We start from the raw sequence: 14383 nt of genomic DNA, 5'->3' as shown, positions 1-14383 counted from the left end.
AGTTATTTTCAGGACATGAAGAGACACTGTCTCAGTAATTGACAGAGTATTAAATATTAAACTACATAAAGAAGTGTAACCAGAAGTTATATGAAATTTATTTGCAGCAACAAAAGACGACTCAATCCCAAAATGTACAGCCAATCTGTATTTTAATGAAAGACCAGGTTAAAATAAAAACCACTTTAATGAAAGCAGACACTTTTAAAAAAAATCACCATAAATATGCTACATCTATCCTAACCACAATTTGCATTAACGCAGTGAAGCTAATGTGTCGATAGGAACTGCTCAGTGTTAGGCAATGCGCAAAAAGTATAAAGGATATAGGTCTCATTAGCATTGAGTGGAAGTAAAGCTATCCCAAGTGTGCAGTGAAAAGAAATCTAGAAGAAGAAATCAGTTCCAGACTAATGCTTCACAACACCATCCAGCTCAAGATGCCTCACTGCAAACAGATACGCACATCCATAAAGTTACACCTGTGAACAGAAGACTCACTACAGATTGAAGAATTCTTGCAGAAGATTTCTGTTGGCCTTATAACTAACTCAATATCCCGATTGCCATACTGACTCTAAAATAATTAAAAAAATACAAATTAATAACAATAATAAAAAAAAAGAAGAAAACAAAAACAAAGAGCTCGCCTGCTGCTCTATGTATTCCCATATCCTCCTTGTATATTTAACTCAAAGAAGCTCTACCATTGAAACAAACATTGCATCAAAACCTGCATCTTTAGCTCAATAGAAGAAAAATAAAAATAAAAATCCAATTATCAATGGTCGAGCTCTTTAGCTTTGATTGGCCTTGCGGTTTCACAGCGACACGGCTTAGTGATCACTGTCAACGTTTTGATCTTTCTTGCATTAAAAGGCTTTAAAACCCATCACACACACCCAGTTTCCCCATGTAACCAAATCACCCACTCTCTCTCCACACGCAGAAGCCAAACACTTATTCAGTCCCAGAATAACCAATCAATCGTGATGACGATCTCAGTTAAATGTGTTGGTGATGTGGGGGGGGGAAAAACCACGAAGAGTAGACGAAGATAAGGCATCACATGCTATTCTTAGCAAAAGCTGCACGAAGTAAAAGTGTGGCACAGCAGTGACTCGAAGGCGAGATGAGGATGATACACTTGAACCCTTTCACGTCGAGGGGATGCAACTTTTTTTTTTTTTCCTTTTTAAAAAGTCATGAAGAAGAAGCATGGCGGTTTTTCCATTTCAATCCCAGCCGTTGTCCTTTATCATATGGGACAGCTCTATGATGTACTTCCCCTCCTTGTACTTCTGGCTGAGTTCGAAGGCTTGCTCCTGGAGAGGAAAGAGAAAGTTTTAATAAAGAGAACTTCTTCACTTTTTTTGTTGTTTTTAAACCAACCAAGGTCTGGTTGGTTTAAATCTGTTAAAACTCTTTTTCAGCTAGTGTTGAAAGAGTTAAACAAAACCTGCCTAATTACAAAAACCAAGCAAAAGACCTCAAAAAGCAACACATGTTCCACCGGGTGTTTGCCAACTGCTGCTGCCGCTAGTCTGGTGGGGCTGCATGGGGACGGGGGCTCTGTGAGGTGGACACTCGGCTGCAGACTGCAGGGCTGAGGAGGAGCTTTGGGTAAAAGGGCAGAGCTTTGTGAGAGAAAGTGTTTTGTCAAACTGTTGCCACGGGAGTTTCAAGAATTCCTCAAAAAAAACATGACAGAAAATTTTTACAAACTAAAATGTTTGTAAAAACTTTTGATTTCTTTTTAAAATGTTTTCTGCAACAAGAGATCTTCATAAATGTTGTTGTTTCATGAAACTTTTTCCTACGTTGCATATTTCCAAAAACAGAAAAACCTGTTTGTGTCGTCCAGGATTTTATCGTGTCTGAGATGACCTGTAGCGTTTTAAAGTCCCAAAGTTTACAGCAAACAGAGGAACTCTGTCACAGGAAACAAATACCAGCTCTCCCAGTTTCCACTTCTACTGAACAGCGTTACCATTGCATAACACATGGGAAGAAATTAGTGTATAAGCCTCAGAGTAATTATGAACTGACCGGGCAGAGCTGATGAGGCTTAGAAGAGGCGGGTGAGAAAAAGGAGGGGATAAAAAGTCTAACGACGTGCAGCCTTATGGGAAACCGCATGCTTGGAACAAACTAGTCTAGCAGGCTTTTTATTTGTGAAAGCAACAGCTTGTCTGCTGGTGACCGGAGGAAGTCAACATTACAGGTGGAAAGACTCCAATGTCATACAGGCCAGATAGAATGGCCTAGTCAAAGTCCAGACATAAATACATGGGAGAAACCATTGGAAGACTTGAAATTGGAGTTTACAGGTGTTCTCAATTTAAAATGACTGCCATCTCCATGCCACATTTTTTTCTAACTTTTATATGTAAATAACATTTAAAATCATGCATCCTTGTGTTGATCACATAAAATCAAATTATCACACATAAATTTGTGTTTGTAAGGTGAGAGAATGTGCAAGGAGTATGGACATTTATCTAAATTGTCATTTCTTTTCAGTCAGATGGTTTTCTGCACAAGCCTGGAACACAGCGAGAAGCGTCTTTGTGGGGAACTACTTGATGTACTGTAAGAGTTACTTACATATTTCCAGCCCAGAGTGGTGTGACAGTTTTCACAGTAAATGTCGGCCACTGCGTGGAGTCCTGTAAGCAGCAGCCTCTCCTCAGCGGGACCGCAGCCAACATTAACCCTGAAATCAACAGCGATGTCCCAGATCAGATGTTTTTACTATAATCACACTTCTTTCCTCAACAGCACAGTCAGCTTCCTCCCCCAGCTACAGTTATGTCTTTTCATAGGAAACATTTACAGAACATGAAAATAAAGTACATGTAAGGACACTAATTATTATTTTTTTAATATCTAAGGTTTAAATGTGTTTAAGGTTGTTTAATAGACTTGCTTCTGTTTCTGTTTATTGCTGACCCACTAACCTAAAAAAAATTCAAGCATGACCAAAGTGAACTGGCCCAACTTTGAGCTCCAATCAGGAGGGATAAACACCAACCTAGTTATCTGTCGACAGCGTGGTTAGGGTAAGCACATTTGCTCTCAGCAGTGTGTTCAGATGGAAAAAGAACATTTCAGAAACTGCATGCTTTGGAAAAAAGGTCAGAGATTGCCAAGTGTTTCAAAGGAGACGTTTGAGGAAGTGATTTAAAAAAAAGAAAAGAAACTCATGATTAAATAAACAAATCTCTTATGAAACTTGTGGTCGCATTCAAAATACTCACACTGAGTTAAAGAGGTACGCTCGGCCTTGGCTGCCTTGAAATGACTGAAAGTAATGGAGAAAAAAAATACCCACATGAAATCAAGAACAAAAAGAATATCAGTTTCATTTTTCTATTTTTAATACATAAGAGGAAAACCAGGCCGCATATAAAGTAAAGCACTCAAAATAAGCATTACGACAGAGGCCTGGCAGCATGTTTACCTTTGAGATAAGATCGTCATGGTTTGCCAGATGGGCGCGGCAGTGCACACAGCTGTAACGGCGGTGGCAAGAGTCCAGGTAGGCCTGGAAGGTCTTGGCTTTTGTCAGCTTCACCATGTCTGTACATGAAAAAGACAGAGAGCACATGTTGCATTACTGTACAAGTTAATCCAGGAAAAACTGCTTTGGATTTCACTTGGTTGAACAGAATTCAGGTCAGATCACTAAGGAGAGTCACATTTTAAACACAAACAGATTTGGTCGCTACTGCATGCAGCTCATTAAAGCTATGTTTGGTTCAAAGTTCTGGACCTGCAGAAGACGTCTGACCTAAGAGATTCACCGATTAGGTTTTTACATGCAAGTGTCATTTAGAGATCAATAATGGATGGAGTTCTTCACTTTGTTGCATTTACTAAAGAGCAACAAAAACAAAACAAACCTCCCCACCCCAGATTTTTCATTATTTGACTAGTTTGTCATCATTTAGAACCGAGAAGTAAAAGACTAGGAGATTAGTTAGTGCATCTGCAATCGTCTGGAAATCAGAATTTCCCTGTGATTTGATCAGCAGAACAAAAACTTAGGATTCCAATTCCATTTTCAGACTGTGAACACATCACCCAATGACAATATGTACTTTAATGCACTTTTTGAAAAAATATCTGATGAATGTGAAGGATCTTTGGTTCAATAATAATATTCCAATTCCTTCATTTTCTGCTACACTCAAAATTTAATATATATTTTTTCCTTTTTACAAAACCAGCAGTGCAGTTCTAGTCCGATGTGTTGTAGTCCTAATCAGAGTCTGCACCTCAGATCAAAGGAAAACCTGTATCGGTACAGCCCTTAGGAAAGCCTGATCGGTGAATACTTGGTTATTATCTGAGCTACAAATGCATTGACCAAGCTATTCTTGGCCTACATTCATTTTCAGTTTTCTCTGCCGATTTTGATCAATGGTAAAGTCCGATCAGTTCATCTAAATAACGCTAAATTTAGATATCCAAGCTCCCTGATAATTTCAACTTAAGGAAATATTGCAGGCGGTTTTTCAATTTTAACATGTTCTTAGTCTCGTTTTCTTACAAAAGGGAAGTTTATTTGTTTTTACCGAAAAAATAAGCGATCAACAACATTTGCACACAATTAGCAGTGAGTTGCATGATCTTACATTACAAAGACAAAGTAGGCGAAGACACAGCTCAGCCTGACTACTTCCTGTTTCAAAACAATTTGCACAATCAAGCTTTGGCTCAATTAGGCCACCAGTTAAGCCGCATTTCAATGTACAGAGCTTTCCCCAAATTGATAATCGTCTACATGAGCTGCTAAACGGGCCAAAAAACATGACTCTGTTACAAAGGACAGCACTAGCATGCTAGCTGCGCAAAGTCGGCACTGCAGCGAAGATGGACGAAATGTTTTCTTCTGTTTCCACTCACCTGCTAAAACTGAAGCTGTTCAAAGTATACACAGCGGTCTGTAGTGACTGTCAGTTTAATAGTTGAAGGAAAGAGCAAATGTTAAGACTGTGAAGTCCAGCCTTTAGCTCGCCTCGGCGCAATAGTCCTCCACGCGCTGACGGTTGGGGGGAAAAAAACCAGCTCAGATTGTTTTTGTTGTAGCAGAGCCCGCGTTTCTGTTCTGACTCAACAACAAAGTTCTTCCACGGCCTTTTCAAAAACAGGAGCCGGAGATCTGACAATACTGGCAGGCTGACAAACCAGAGGGCAATGCGTTCCCCAGCGGAACAAAAATGCAGTTTGTTTATGAAGGCACGCAGATGGAGGAAGGGTGAAGGGTGCAAAACAAACCTCCGTCAACCAATCACAGCTCCCAGATGACGTTTAGAATGTGGGTCAACCAATCAGCTTCGGCTTCACGGGAGCCTTTTATGGCTATCAATAGGCTTGCTTTTTGATCCAGTTTCATAAATGTTGGGTTGGTTTTAGTGGTGTGTCGATGTTGGGAAGTCCGACTTTTTTTCCAGGATTCAGATGTTGTGGCTCTATTGATAGTAAAGAGTCCGATCTTTCCACTCCTCAACAGTTCTTCACTTACTTTCTTAACCTTTATAAGGAAGGCAGGTTTTTATGTACCAATATAGCTCAAAGTAATCATGTTTATCTTTATATATCTTTTACTATTGTATTTCATGTTTAATACTTTTAAGATAAAAAAAAAATATTTAAATGATGTAAAATTATTTTTCAATCAACCAAGAGGTTTGGATTGGATAGGAAATTTTAATGACCTCTCAAAAGATAATAAAACAACGTAAATATAGAATCATATTTCTATTAATTAGATTAGTTCTAGCATTAAAAATCATGTCCATAAATATAGGATGTAGAGTAATGTGTGTGCTACCAGGTTGACATTATATCAACCATCACAATGTTAGGTTGTTTTTTTAATGGCAACATTACCTAGCAGTCAATATGATTGCTATGCTGAATACAATACCTGGTAGCTGCTTTATAAGCTCCAATTTCTTTGTGCTTGAAAGACAAACTTTTCAAGTTACCCGTTGGAAAGAATGTTCCCTGAAGTCAGATACCTGACAAGAAAGGTCAGAGTTCACCAAACAGCCCTGAGTTCAGCCCTGAGTTCAGTATCCAATATGGTAGCCACACATACAAAACATAGTGAAAGGTGGAGGAATAAACTATTTATGAGTATTTTTGACATTGAGCCAGAGGTAAACATAGAACAGTGACTTGTTGGCGCTATCTGGAAACAATAGTAGTCATTTTAGATTTTGGTTGTCCAGGGAATTTTATTCTTTCTGTGATTTTTCTAAATTGACTGTGAATTAAACAGAACAAAGAAAAAAGCAAAAGGCTGCTCTAGGATTGAAGCTAGATCTCAATATCCATTTTAAATAGTCTGGCATATCAGGCCAGATTGGGCATAAACAGAACATAGTTATCCGTCTTCCACTGCTTGTCACTTTTCATCATTTAAAAACAAGATGCCCAACTGACTAAAAAGAATTTTAAAAATGTCAAGAGTCAGGAAATCAGATTGTTTTAATTTTAATTTATTTTATTTACGTGACCCCTTTCAGACCCATTTGAAAAGCCCTTCCCAAAATCTACCAAGGAGTTTACTTTTTATAGACAATCTGTTACAATATGCTTGCTTTACAAGCATATTCATTGCTTCATTCTCTCAAACAAATTATTATATTTCACTGATGAACTCCTTATTGAGTCAAACATTTCTACCACCAGGTTTTGGCACTTCATACAGTTTCTGTTGTTCAGCTGGCCTCCAATTAAAGGCCTGGACACGTGACATGACAAACAAATTATTTAGAATAGCATTTACCACAACACTTGATTCCAAAAGATATTACAAATGACATTATTTCATAGACATATTCTCTGGTTCAAACTTGCTCCCATTTGAATCAGTGTGACAAAAAGCTAGATTTATAGCTTCATATCTTGTTGTCACACTAATCAGCACATGGAACTGGCTCAGAAAAGTTCAACCTTGGTTTCATCAACAGACTGATTGATTGTCATTGTTGCAGTGTGGCCGGACTTTGGTCACAGCTGCCTAGGAAAACAGAGACGTGAATGAGATCCATTGCACATGGTAAGCATTAGGTAACATAAATTGACAAAACACAGATGTTTAGCCTCATGATAAGAGCACCTTAAGTGTGTGTGCCTGCACATGTCCAGTTCCTTGAAAAGTATTCAACCCTCTTGAACAGTTTCACATTTGTGAAGTTAAAGCAAACAAATATACTGTCCTCAACATTTTTGGTAAACAATAGTCTGAAAAGTGTGATGTGCATTATTTATCTCTCTTTAACCCGATATGTAATTAGTGAATATAGTTCACCTGCGTGTAACTCAATCTCAGTATAAACCCTGTGGCTCTGTGACAGCATCAGAGGTTTGCTAGAGAACATTAGTGAGCAAATATCCTGATGAAAACCAAGCAGCACAGCTGACAGGTCAGGAAGAAAGCTGTGCAGACGCTCAGACCAGGGTTAGGCAATCATCTCTCTGATTGAATCATTTTGTACAAATAAAATCAGATCTCATGAGCAGCTACTCGGTACTTGAGTAGGTTTTGTACAAATACTTTTCCAGATGACTTCTTTTCATTCAAGAATGGTCAAAGTCGAGACTTAAATCCAGTTGAGAACCTGTGACCAAATAAAATCCCCCCCAAACACATTGTGGTTCCAGGAGTATGAACACTGTTATGAGGCAGTCTAAAGCACAATTTCTTTGCCCCCCTTTTTTTTATTTTTCTAAAAACACAAAATATTCACCTAAACCAATCAATAATGTCAGAACGTAGCCAGTCAAAACAAAGTCATATTTGTTTAGTGTCTTATCATGGGTTGTCAGGTGACGGGCTGTGGCTAGTTAAACATTCACTGCTGACAAAGCTCATCAAATGTTTCTTTACATACCGACCCGACTGTATGCACACAGCAGACATGATCACACCGTCGGCAGTGATTGGTCGTTCTACGTGAATGAAACCCTTGTCCTGTCAGCTCGGTGTTTGGCAGCAAACTAATCTTGTTCAGTTTGCACGCGTGGATTCGCCCCTTGGTCTTGCAATGTCTGCTCTAGTCCTAAGAGCACTTGTTCTTGAGTGCTGCTGCTGTTGGGGTCGTCCACTCTCATGTGTGTTCTGACGTAGGTAGAGAGCAGAGTAGGATAATCAGTCATGACTCCTGTGGCTCCCAGGTCAAACGCCGCCTTGATGTCCTCATTTTTATTGCATACAAATAAATGCACCTACAGTTGCAAACATGGAAACCATTATTATCCACTCAGTCAAGCGTGTTTTCATACAGCGGAAACTGTGAAAGTGTCTTAATACATTTCAATTCAGTTTTGATCATTATTGGTCCAATGAAGGAGACATGGAGGAAGCAGGCTCCTGCCTCTGGTCTATAAATAGTTGGGCAAGCAAACAGAGAGTAATCTCCCAGGAAGCGCCGAGCCACATCACAGCGGTTAATGTTTTGTCATGTAAAACTTGTCAATACTAAGCCAAAGGTAGTAGAATAAACCTTAATGTGGTACCTGTATCCCACGGTCTGCAAGGTGCTTGAAAAGGTTTTTTCTCATTGTTGTTCTGAAAACATTAAAAGGAGGATTAAACGGAATAAAAACAAGAAATATGATCCCACGTTTCCAGTCGGGCCTCGAAGAGTGTCTTCCTGGCAAATAACACAGATAGTCAAAAGTCGGACTTACTTATCTATTAAAGAAATAACCCAGCTTTTCTTCAGGATTTCGGTGTTTTCGGGTTTGTAGGTCCTATCAGTGCACAAGAAAGACATTAAAGACCCCTCTGAAATATTAATTAATTTGTTTGTTTCACTCATTTGCAGTTTAAAATGAATGACTGAAATAAACAAATAGATTACGGTTATTATTTGTAATTTATTTTTATTTATTTTTTCATATGAAAAGAGGAATTGTGCTGAGATCATAATCACATGTAAGGACCTTCTGCACAGAGCTTGGCCTTTTTAACCAGGACTAGATCTCTTATAGGGTAAACGGGCTCTGCAAACAGACCTGTTAATGATGCGTGGCAGGTAGAACTGCAGTACGCTCTCTCCCACAGGTACAAAGGGCAGCAGGCCCGTGTAATAGAGAAGAAGAAGCAGGATGCCGCGTTTTTTGGAGAAACTGTAGGGCATAGCGCCGTTCTGCAAAGAAACACAGACAGAGATTTTTGAAACACGGAGAAGGAGAGACAACGGAGGAAAGAAAAACACATGCTAAAAACTTGTAAAGGCATTTAACGTGGAACATTTCCACCAAACACAGAAGCGAATCTGCGTTTCAGCGGGCGAATGTGCGGTAAAGGGTTTTTGTTTGGCACTCTATCTCCCCCTGCTGGTCAACTTACGATACTGCGACACTTGTTCAGGATTTCGGCATCCTCGGAAGCCCACAAAGTGATGCCCTCCCTGTCGTAGCGTCTAGCCAGGGTTGACACCTGCAGAAAGACATTATCGTGATTAAAACCATTTCCATACAGTACAGTCCACTTCCAAACTGTATTTTCGACCAAAAAACACACACACACAAAAAAAAACAAGCTAATTACCACCACAAACATCAGCATATGAGCCAAAAAATCCAACCAATCTCTCTCTAAATGTACATTTGGGTAATCCTTGAACTTTTTCTACATTTAAACTGCTACAACCACACATTTTATGCGACGGTGGTGGCATCATCATACTGTGGGAATATTATTCTTAAAGAGTCACAGAGGCAGGTCAGTAATAACGGGAGGATGAGTGGAGCTAAATACTTTGGAAATAAACTGTTAGAGGTAAATAAAAAGTGGAAAAATTGTGATGCACAGGGAAAATTATTCATATTATTCATTTTTTAAAAGTAAATATCTGTTTAAAGCCCCTCACCCTTTTACTTGGATACTCCTACATAAAACCTCAGGTACTCAGCTTAACCTCTTTCTGCATGCAAGTATAATGACTCAGATAGGGTGTGGCTGAATACAAAGACATGGCACACTTTTCAGACATAAGTGCCTAAAAATATGAGGTAGTGAGGAAAAAGTTCAAGGGATATGAATATTTTTGGGGGACAGTTTCCTGAATAAATAAATCTTGAATCAAAATATGACTATTAACATTACTGCAGCTTGTCGTTAATTTTGGGGGGTAATTTGGGTAAGATATGCTTGTATTTTTTTTTTTATCTGCATCATATGGGGTGTTCTGCACCTCTCGCATCAGCTGTGGGTTGTCCTCCTTGATCTCGATGCTGACAGGGATCTTTGGGAACTTCCTGAACACGTCTTCTAGTAGAGCAATCTTCCTGTCTGTACCACTTTTGTTCTCGTGGCCTGAAGGGTAGTACGATGTGAAAAGTTAGTGGGAATTAAACAAACACACAGTCCTCTGACCAATACCTTCACTAAACACATTTTCATTAATGATTAATAATCTAAAGAAGAGAGAAGGAACTGGCCTGCATTGAATGTCACCTCCAGCCTTTCCTTATACGGAGGCAAATCCTGAAAGAATAATGACAAAAAAAAAAACCTTAGTTCCGAAAACAGTCATCTGAATGTTAGTTAAGCTAAAATATATGCATTTATTTACAGATATTATTGATTATATAAGTCACCTTCTATACCTATTAGTGCCTACAACTTATCTGGATGTAAACATTTCCCTGAAAGAGTTCCAGCATTTAAGCAAACAGATTAATTTCTCAAGATAAATAAAAGGCTGAATATAAACATCAGTCCACCAAAGACTCTTCATCTCAGAGACGTGTTGTTTCTAAAACCCACCAATCAACGAACCTGAAATAAAATCTCATGGCCTCTTTCTTATTTCACTCTCAAATAATTCCTTATTTCTTTATATTTTGTTGCCAACAGACAGATTTTCATGCCATATTTAATGTGCTTTGGGTTTGTATTTTTCCAAGGCTTTTTGAAAGTTGTTTAATTTTTTTTTTCTTGGATTTTGGGTAATTGTTTTTACTGATTTTCAGTCCTGACACTTCCCAAAGGATTGTTGTTTTATTACCGCGCTGTAATAATTGCCCATATCGATATAACGATATGGGCAAAGTTATATCGATAACTCGGATAACTTAGCTTAGCTTCCCACATAGAACAGCACTTAGTACTAATGAGGTGAATCACAAAGAGCAACTAACCAAGAACCAAAGAAATGTTTGATGATCAGCTTAATGATAGCGATCCGCTCAGGTGTAAAAAGTTTTAGATGATATTTGTCTGCTGCAGATATATATATTTTTTTAGACTTTTGACTCTCAGCAGTCTGGTTTCCTGCTTTTTTAAAGCGACACTTTCAAACCTAATACCACTTCAAAAGCTGGTAAGCAGGACAGAGGCAGCATCATGACGTGTTTTTGCTACAAGTAGCATTAAGCATGGAGATAATGGGCAAATGCCACATTGCTTATTACGATCATAAGCAATTGTTAGGTCTTAAGAATTCGTTGGATAACAACAAATGTTTCAGTTTCCAAAAATTTGTAGTTGCTACTTTTGTTATTTAAATTATTTTTTTTCCCACATCTGGGCCTTATGTTTGTTTTTATAAGGCTCTGACTGTATGCACTGCTAGATTTACATCCAAACATCCTTTTTACGGTCATTGCAAACATGCAGTCGTCAGCTGGAACAGCAATAAGACATGAAATCAGTTGAAGCAGGAGTCAAAATCCAGAGAACAATGCTGAAAAGCCCTTCATAAAGCCTGAAAAAAGAAAATTAACCGTGAAATTAAAATTCTTTGCATATTCTGTTTTAAATAAACGCAAACCGCTTCTTTAGTTTAAGCTGTCAATGAAGACAAGTGGTGGCTTGTCTTACCTCCAGATTGAGCGAGGAGATGTCTTTGTCCACGCCGGTCTGCCTCTTCAGGTTCTCGTCGTGAGAAACCACCACGTGTCCATCCTTTGTCAGGTGGCAGTCCATCTCCAGCATCTCTGAGCCGTTTTCTATCGCACTGACAACAGAGAGAGAAGCTCCTGTAAGGAGGCTCATGTCTGATGTTTGGGGTGAAGCATTAATCCACGCTGAAAGGACTGACCCAGAGATTAACACCGGCCATTCTCATGACCTTACATCCACTCATAATCAGTATGAATATCATATTAAAGCTTTAATTTATGTAATTTTTTTTTAAAATCTGACGTCACACTTTAAAAACTCAAAGTACAATTAGCACAACATCAGGATACTGTGGACGTAGCTTTTATACACTTTATGCCATTTTGATTTTTTTTATGTCAGCAAATCAATTTCTAAAATTGATTTACTGATAAGTTTTACTCAAAAGCAAAATTAAGGACCGTTCCTGTTTTGCTGACAGACGGTAAAGCACCAAATCCATTGCTCTGAGCATCAGATGCTGTTTAAAAGCCTCTACATTTGCAAAAACAACAACAACAAAAAAAGCTCAAAAATAAGAGTTAAAAAAATCTAAGTCAAATCAGCTTATTTTTAATTCACAACAAATGTTCCTTCAAGATACATCTATAGGCAAATTCAATCTATCCACAGAAAAGAGAGGAGAAACTGCAGATACGAAACCAATCACTCAATAACCGATAGATAACCGACCAACACCACTAATTCCAGGTTGAACGTTACAATAACCTGCAGGGACACACATCCCGTACTTTGGATGTTGACTGTAAAATTATCACAGGAGAAAGACTGACAGAGATGGAGCCTATAGCAGTTTTAGCTGCAGTGAAACACCTGAGGTGATTTTTGATGCAAAACATGCAGCCTCGACCTGATGATCTACATTTCTGTTTGGTTTTCCTTCCTCATACATTCTTTTGGGGTTTTTTTTTACACACCTTTGTCATCCTGTCATTAGTTTTTCATCCCGAATCTCTTACTCCACACAGCAAATTTCTGATTTCCAAAATGATAAATGTGATGCACTCTGTGTGCAGACAGCAATGAAACCAAAACAGACACAAAAATAATCGCCTAGCTTTCAGCAGTTTAAAACCCTTATCCATGACAGAAAGCTGACTAATTCAACTCCTCTGCCTGGAGGTGTGATGAAAGTAAATTATGCCAGGAGCTTTCTGATGCTTACAAAAGGTCAATACAATATACTACAAGATATTTAACCTAATACTAGTGAGGGCGTGTGCATATGTTTGAGCCTCAGTCTTTTAGCAGAGCTAATTTTTTTCTCTTAAAGTTTGAGGTAGTACTCACTTTGTGAACGCCTCCATCGTATTTTCTATCTTCTCTCCTGACCCTGAAAACAGTCAAAACCAAATCTGAGCAGCAGCACAGTTGACAAAAAAAAGCAAAACAAACTTACCCATCAGCCTTTAAAATACTTCAGCAGCAAACATTTCAGGATTTTAACCATTTATTTTCTTGATCCCACTCAGATATGTCTTCAGGAAAGCTCCTCATCGCACAAGCGTGGCTCACAGATCCCTCCCTCCGGCAGCCCCCCAGAGGCCCCCTCTTACCTCCTCGGTGTGAAATTTGAATGCAGTAGAAAGCCGTTTTCTTCTTCCGGTGGAGATGGTGTGGGTTCTTCAGCAGATACCGTGAGATCAGCGTGTATAGTCCCAACGGAGGGAGGACGGAGCTCAGAAACACGCTCATCCTTTCCCTCACGCAGATCCAGTGAGTCTCCAAAAGTTCTCACACACGTTTCCTCCTACGACGTCTAGAAAGGGGCTTTCTTTTGTACCGACTGACAATTACACCATCATCAGACTACCTGCTATTTTGCAGCTGCTTCAGGAGAAATGGGAGTAAAAAACTGGACTGATGAGTCAGAAAAAAATGTGCTCCACCTTCACTCCAAGGTCAAAGTGTGCCCTGATTTCTGGTAAAGACAGCTTGAACCAGAGCTGTAAACGCGAGTTAATAAAGCACCAGCTCGTAATCCACTGGCGACTCCTCTTGACAGTGGCTGCACTTGTCCCTCTGTCAAGTTGCTCTGTTCAGCTGGGGAGGGAAGGGCGTCGTGTGTCATACCTTTCTGAGGCACATTTTCCAGCACCTTTGCAGGTTTTATTTTGTTCTGCTTCACACTGCAGCTGTAACCCTATCAAATCTACCTCAAAATGACCTCATCCTGCATTGCTGCTTGGAATATTCACTGTAGGATCTCATAAATTTAGTAACATTCCTCTCCGTGAGAGCAGGATGTGCATTCGTCTACAGGGCAGGCGGCAGGAGGAGGTGCGAGCTCCAAAATGAGCATGTTGGCATCGCTGAAAACTCTCTCTATGTCAACTACAGAGTCAGCAGGATGCGGCATATTGTTCGGCTTCAATGCAACAAACAATGCAGAGGTGCAACAGCTACAGAGTGCTGCGAGAAGCTGCAGCCAGAACAGATGAAGTCATTCAC

General features: G+C 39.3%; 2 protein-coding genes across 3 annotated transcripts; both read right to left on the bottom strand.

Moving 5' to 3' along the window:
* Window positions 1-135: 135 nt before the first annotated feature.
* ypel3 (yippee-like 3) lies at window positions 136-5245 on the bottom strand. The gene is made up of 5 exons (XM_014972546.2): window positions 4912-5245; window positions 3464-3582; window positions 3261-3304; window positions 2608-2716; window positions 136-1325 (listed from the first exon to the last, which is right to left on the bottom strand). The coding sequence occupies exons 2-5, from the start codon at window positions 3578-3580 to the stop codon at window positions 1236-1238; spliced, it is 360 nt and encodes a 119-aa protein (XP_014828032.1). The 5' UTR covers window positions 3581-3582; window positions 4912-5245; the 3' UTR covers window positions 136-1235.
* Window positions 5246-6496: 1251 nt separating this feature from the next.
* Window positions 6497-14359, bottom strand: gdpd3a (glycerophosphodiester phosphodiesterase domain containing 3a). 2 transcript variants are annotated; one of them, XM_088008254.1, is made up of 10 exons: window positions 13489-14359; window positions 13223-13265; window positions 11852-11987; window positions 10468-10513; window positions 10221-10342; window positions 9374-9463; window positions 9037-9170; window positions 8710-8772; window positions 8536-8587; window positions 6497-8137 (listed from the first exon to the last, which is right to left on the bottom strand). In XM_088008254.1, the coding sequence occupies exons 1-10, from the start codon at window positions 13625-13627 to the stop codon at window positions 8027-8029; spliced, it is 936 nt and encodes a 311-aa protein (XP_087864380.1). In that variant the 5' UTR covers window positions 13628-14359; the 3' UTR covers window positions 6497-8026. The 2 variants fall into 2 exon arrangements, with proteins under 2 accessions (XP_087864380.1, XP_014827991.2); XM_014972505.2 differs by having other exon boundaries at window positions 6497-8244; window positions 13489-14353.
* Between the last annotated feature and the right edge of the window lie 24 nt (window positions 14360-14383).

The sequence above is a fragment of the Poecilia mexicana genome, unplaced genomic scaffold (genome assembly GCF_051168715.1).
Source record: "Poecilia mexicana isolate PSO_F unplaced genomic scaffold, ASM5116871v1 scaffold_8, whole genome shotgun sequence".
Classification (NCBI taxonomy): Eukaryota; Metazoa; Chordata; class Actinopteri; order Cyprinodontiformes; family Poeciliidae; genus Poecilia; species Poecilia mexicana.
Note: the sequence above shows the minus strand (reverse complement) of the source record. Positions and strands in the feature narration are given on the sequence as shown.

Coding starts and splice junctions, on each gene's coding strand:
- gdpd3a (XM_014972505.2), bottom strand. CDS start 13,627: ATGAGCGTGTTTCTGAGCTCCGTCCTCCCTCCGTTGGGACTATACACG. Junction 11,988..13,222: donor ACGATGGAGGCGTTCACAAA/GTGAGTACTACC, acceptor CTCTGTTGTCAG/TGCGATAGAAAACGGCTCAG. Junction 9,171..9,373: donor TGAACAAGTGTCGCAGTATC/GTAAGTTGACCA, acceptor GTTTCTTTGCAG/AACGGCGCTATGCCCTACAG.
- ypel3 (XM_014972546.2), bottom strand. CDS start 3,580: ATGGTGAAGCTGACAAAAGCCAAGACCTTCCAGGCCTACCTGGACTCT. Junction 2,717..3,260: donor GCGTACCTCTTTAACTCAGT/GTGAGTATTTTG, acceptor TGTTGATTTCAG/GGTTAATGTTGGCTGCGGTC. Junction 1,326..2,607: donor CCACTCTGGGCTGGAAATAT/GTAAGTAACTCT, acceptor TTTCCTCTCCAG/GAGCAAGCCTTCGAACTCAG.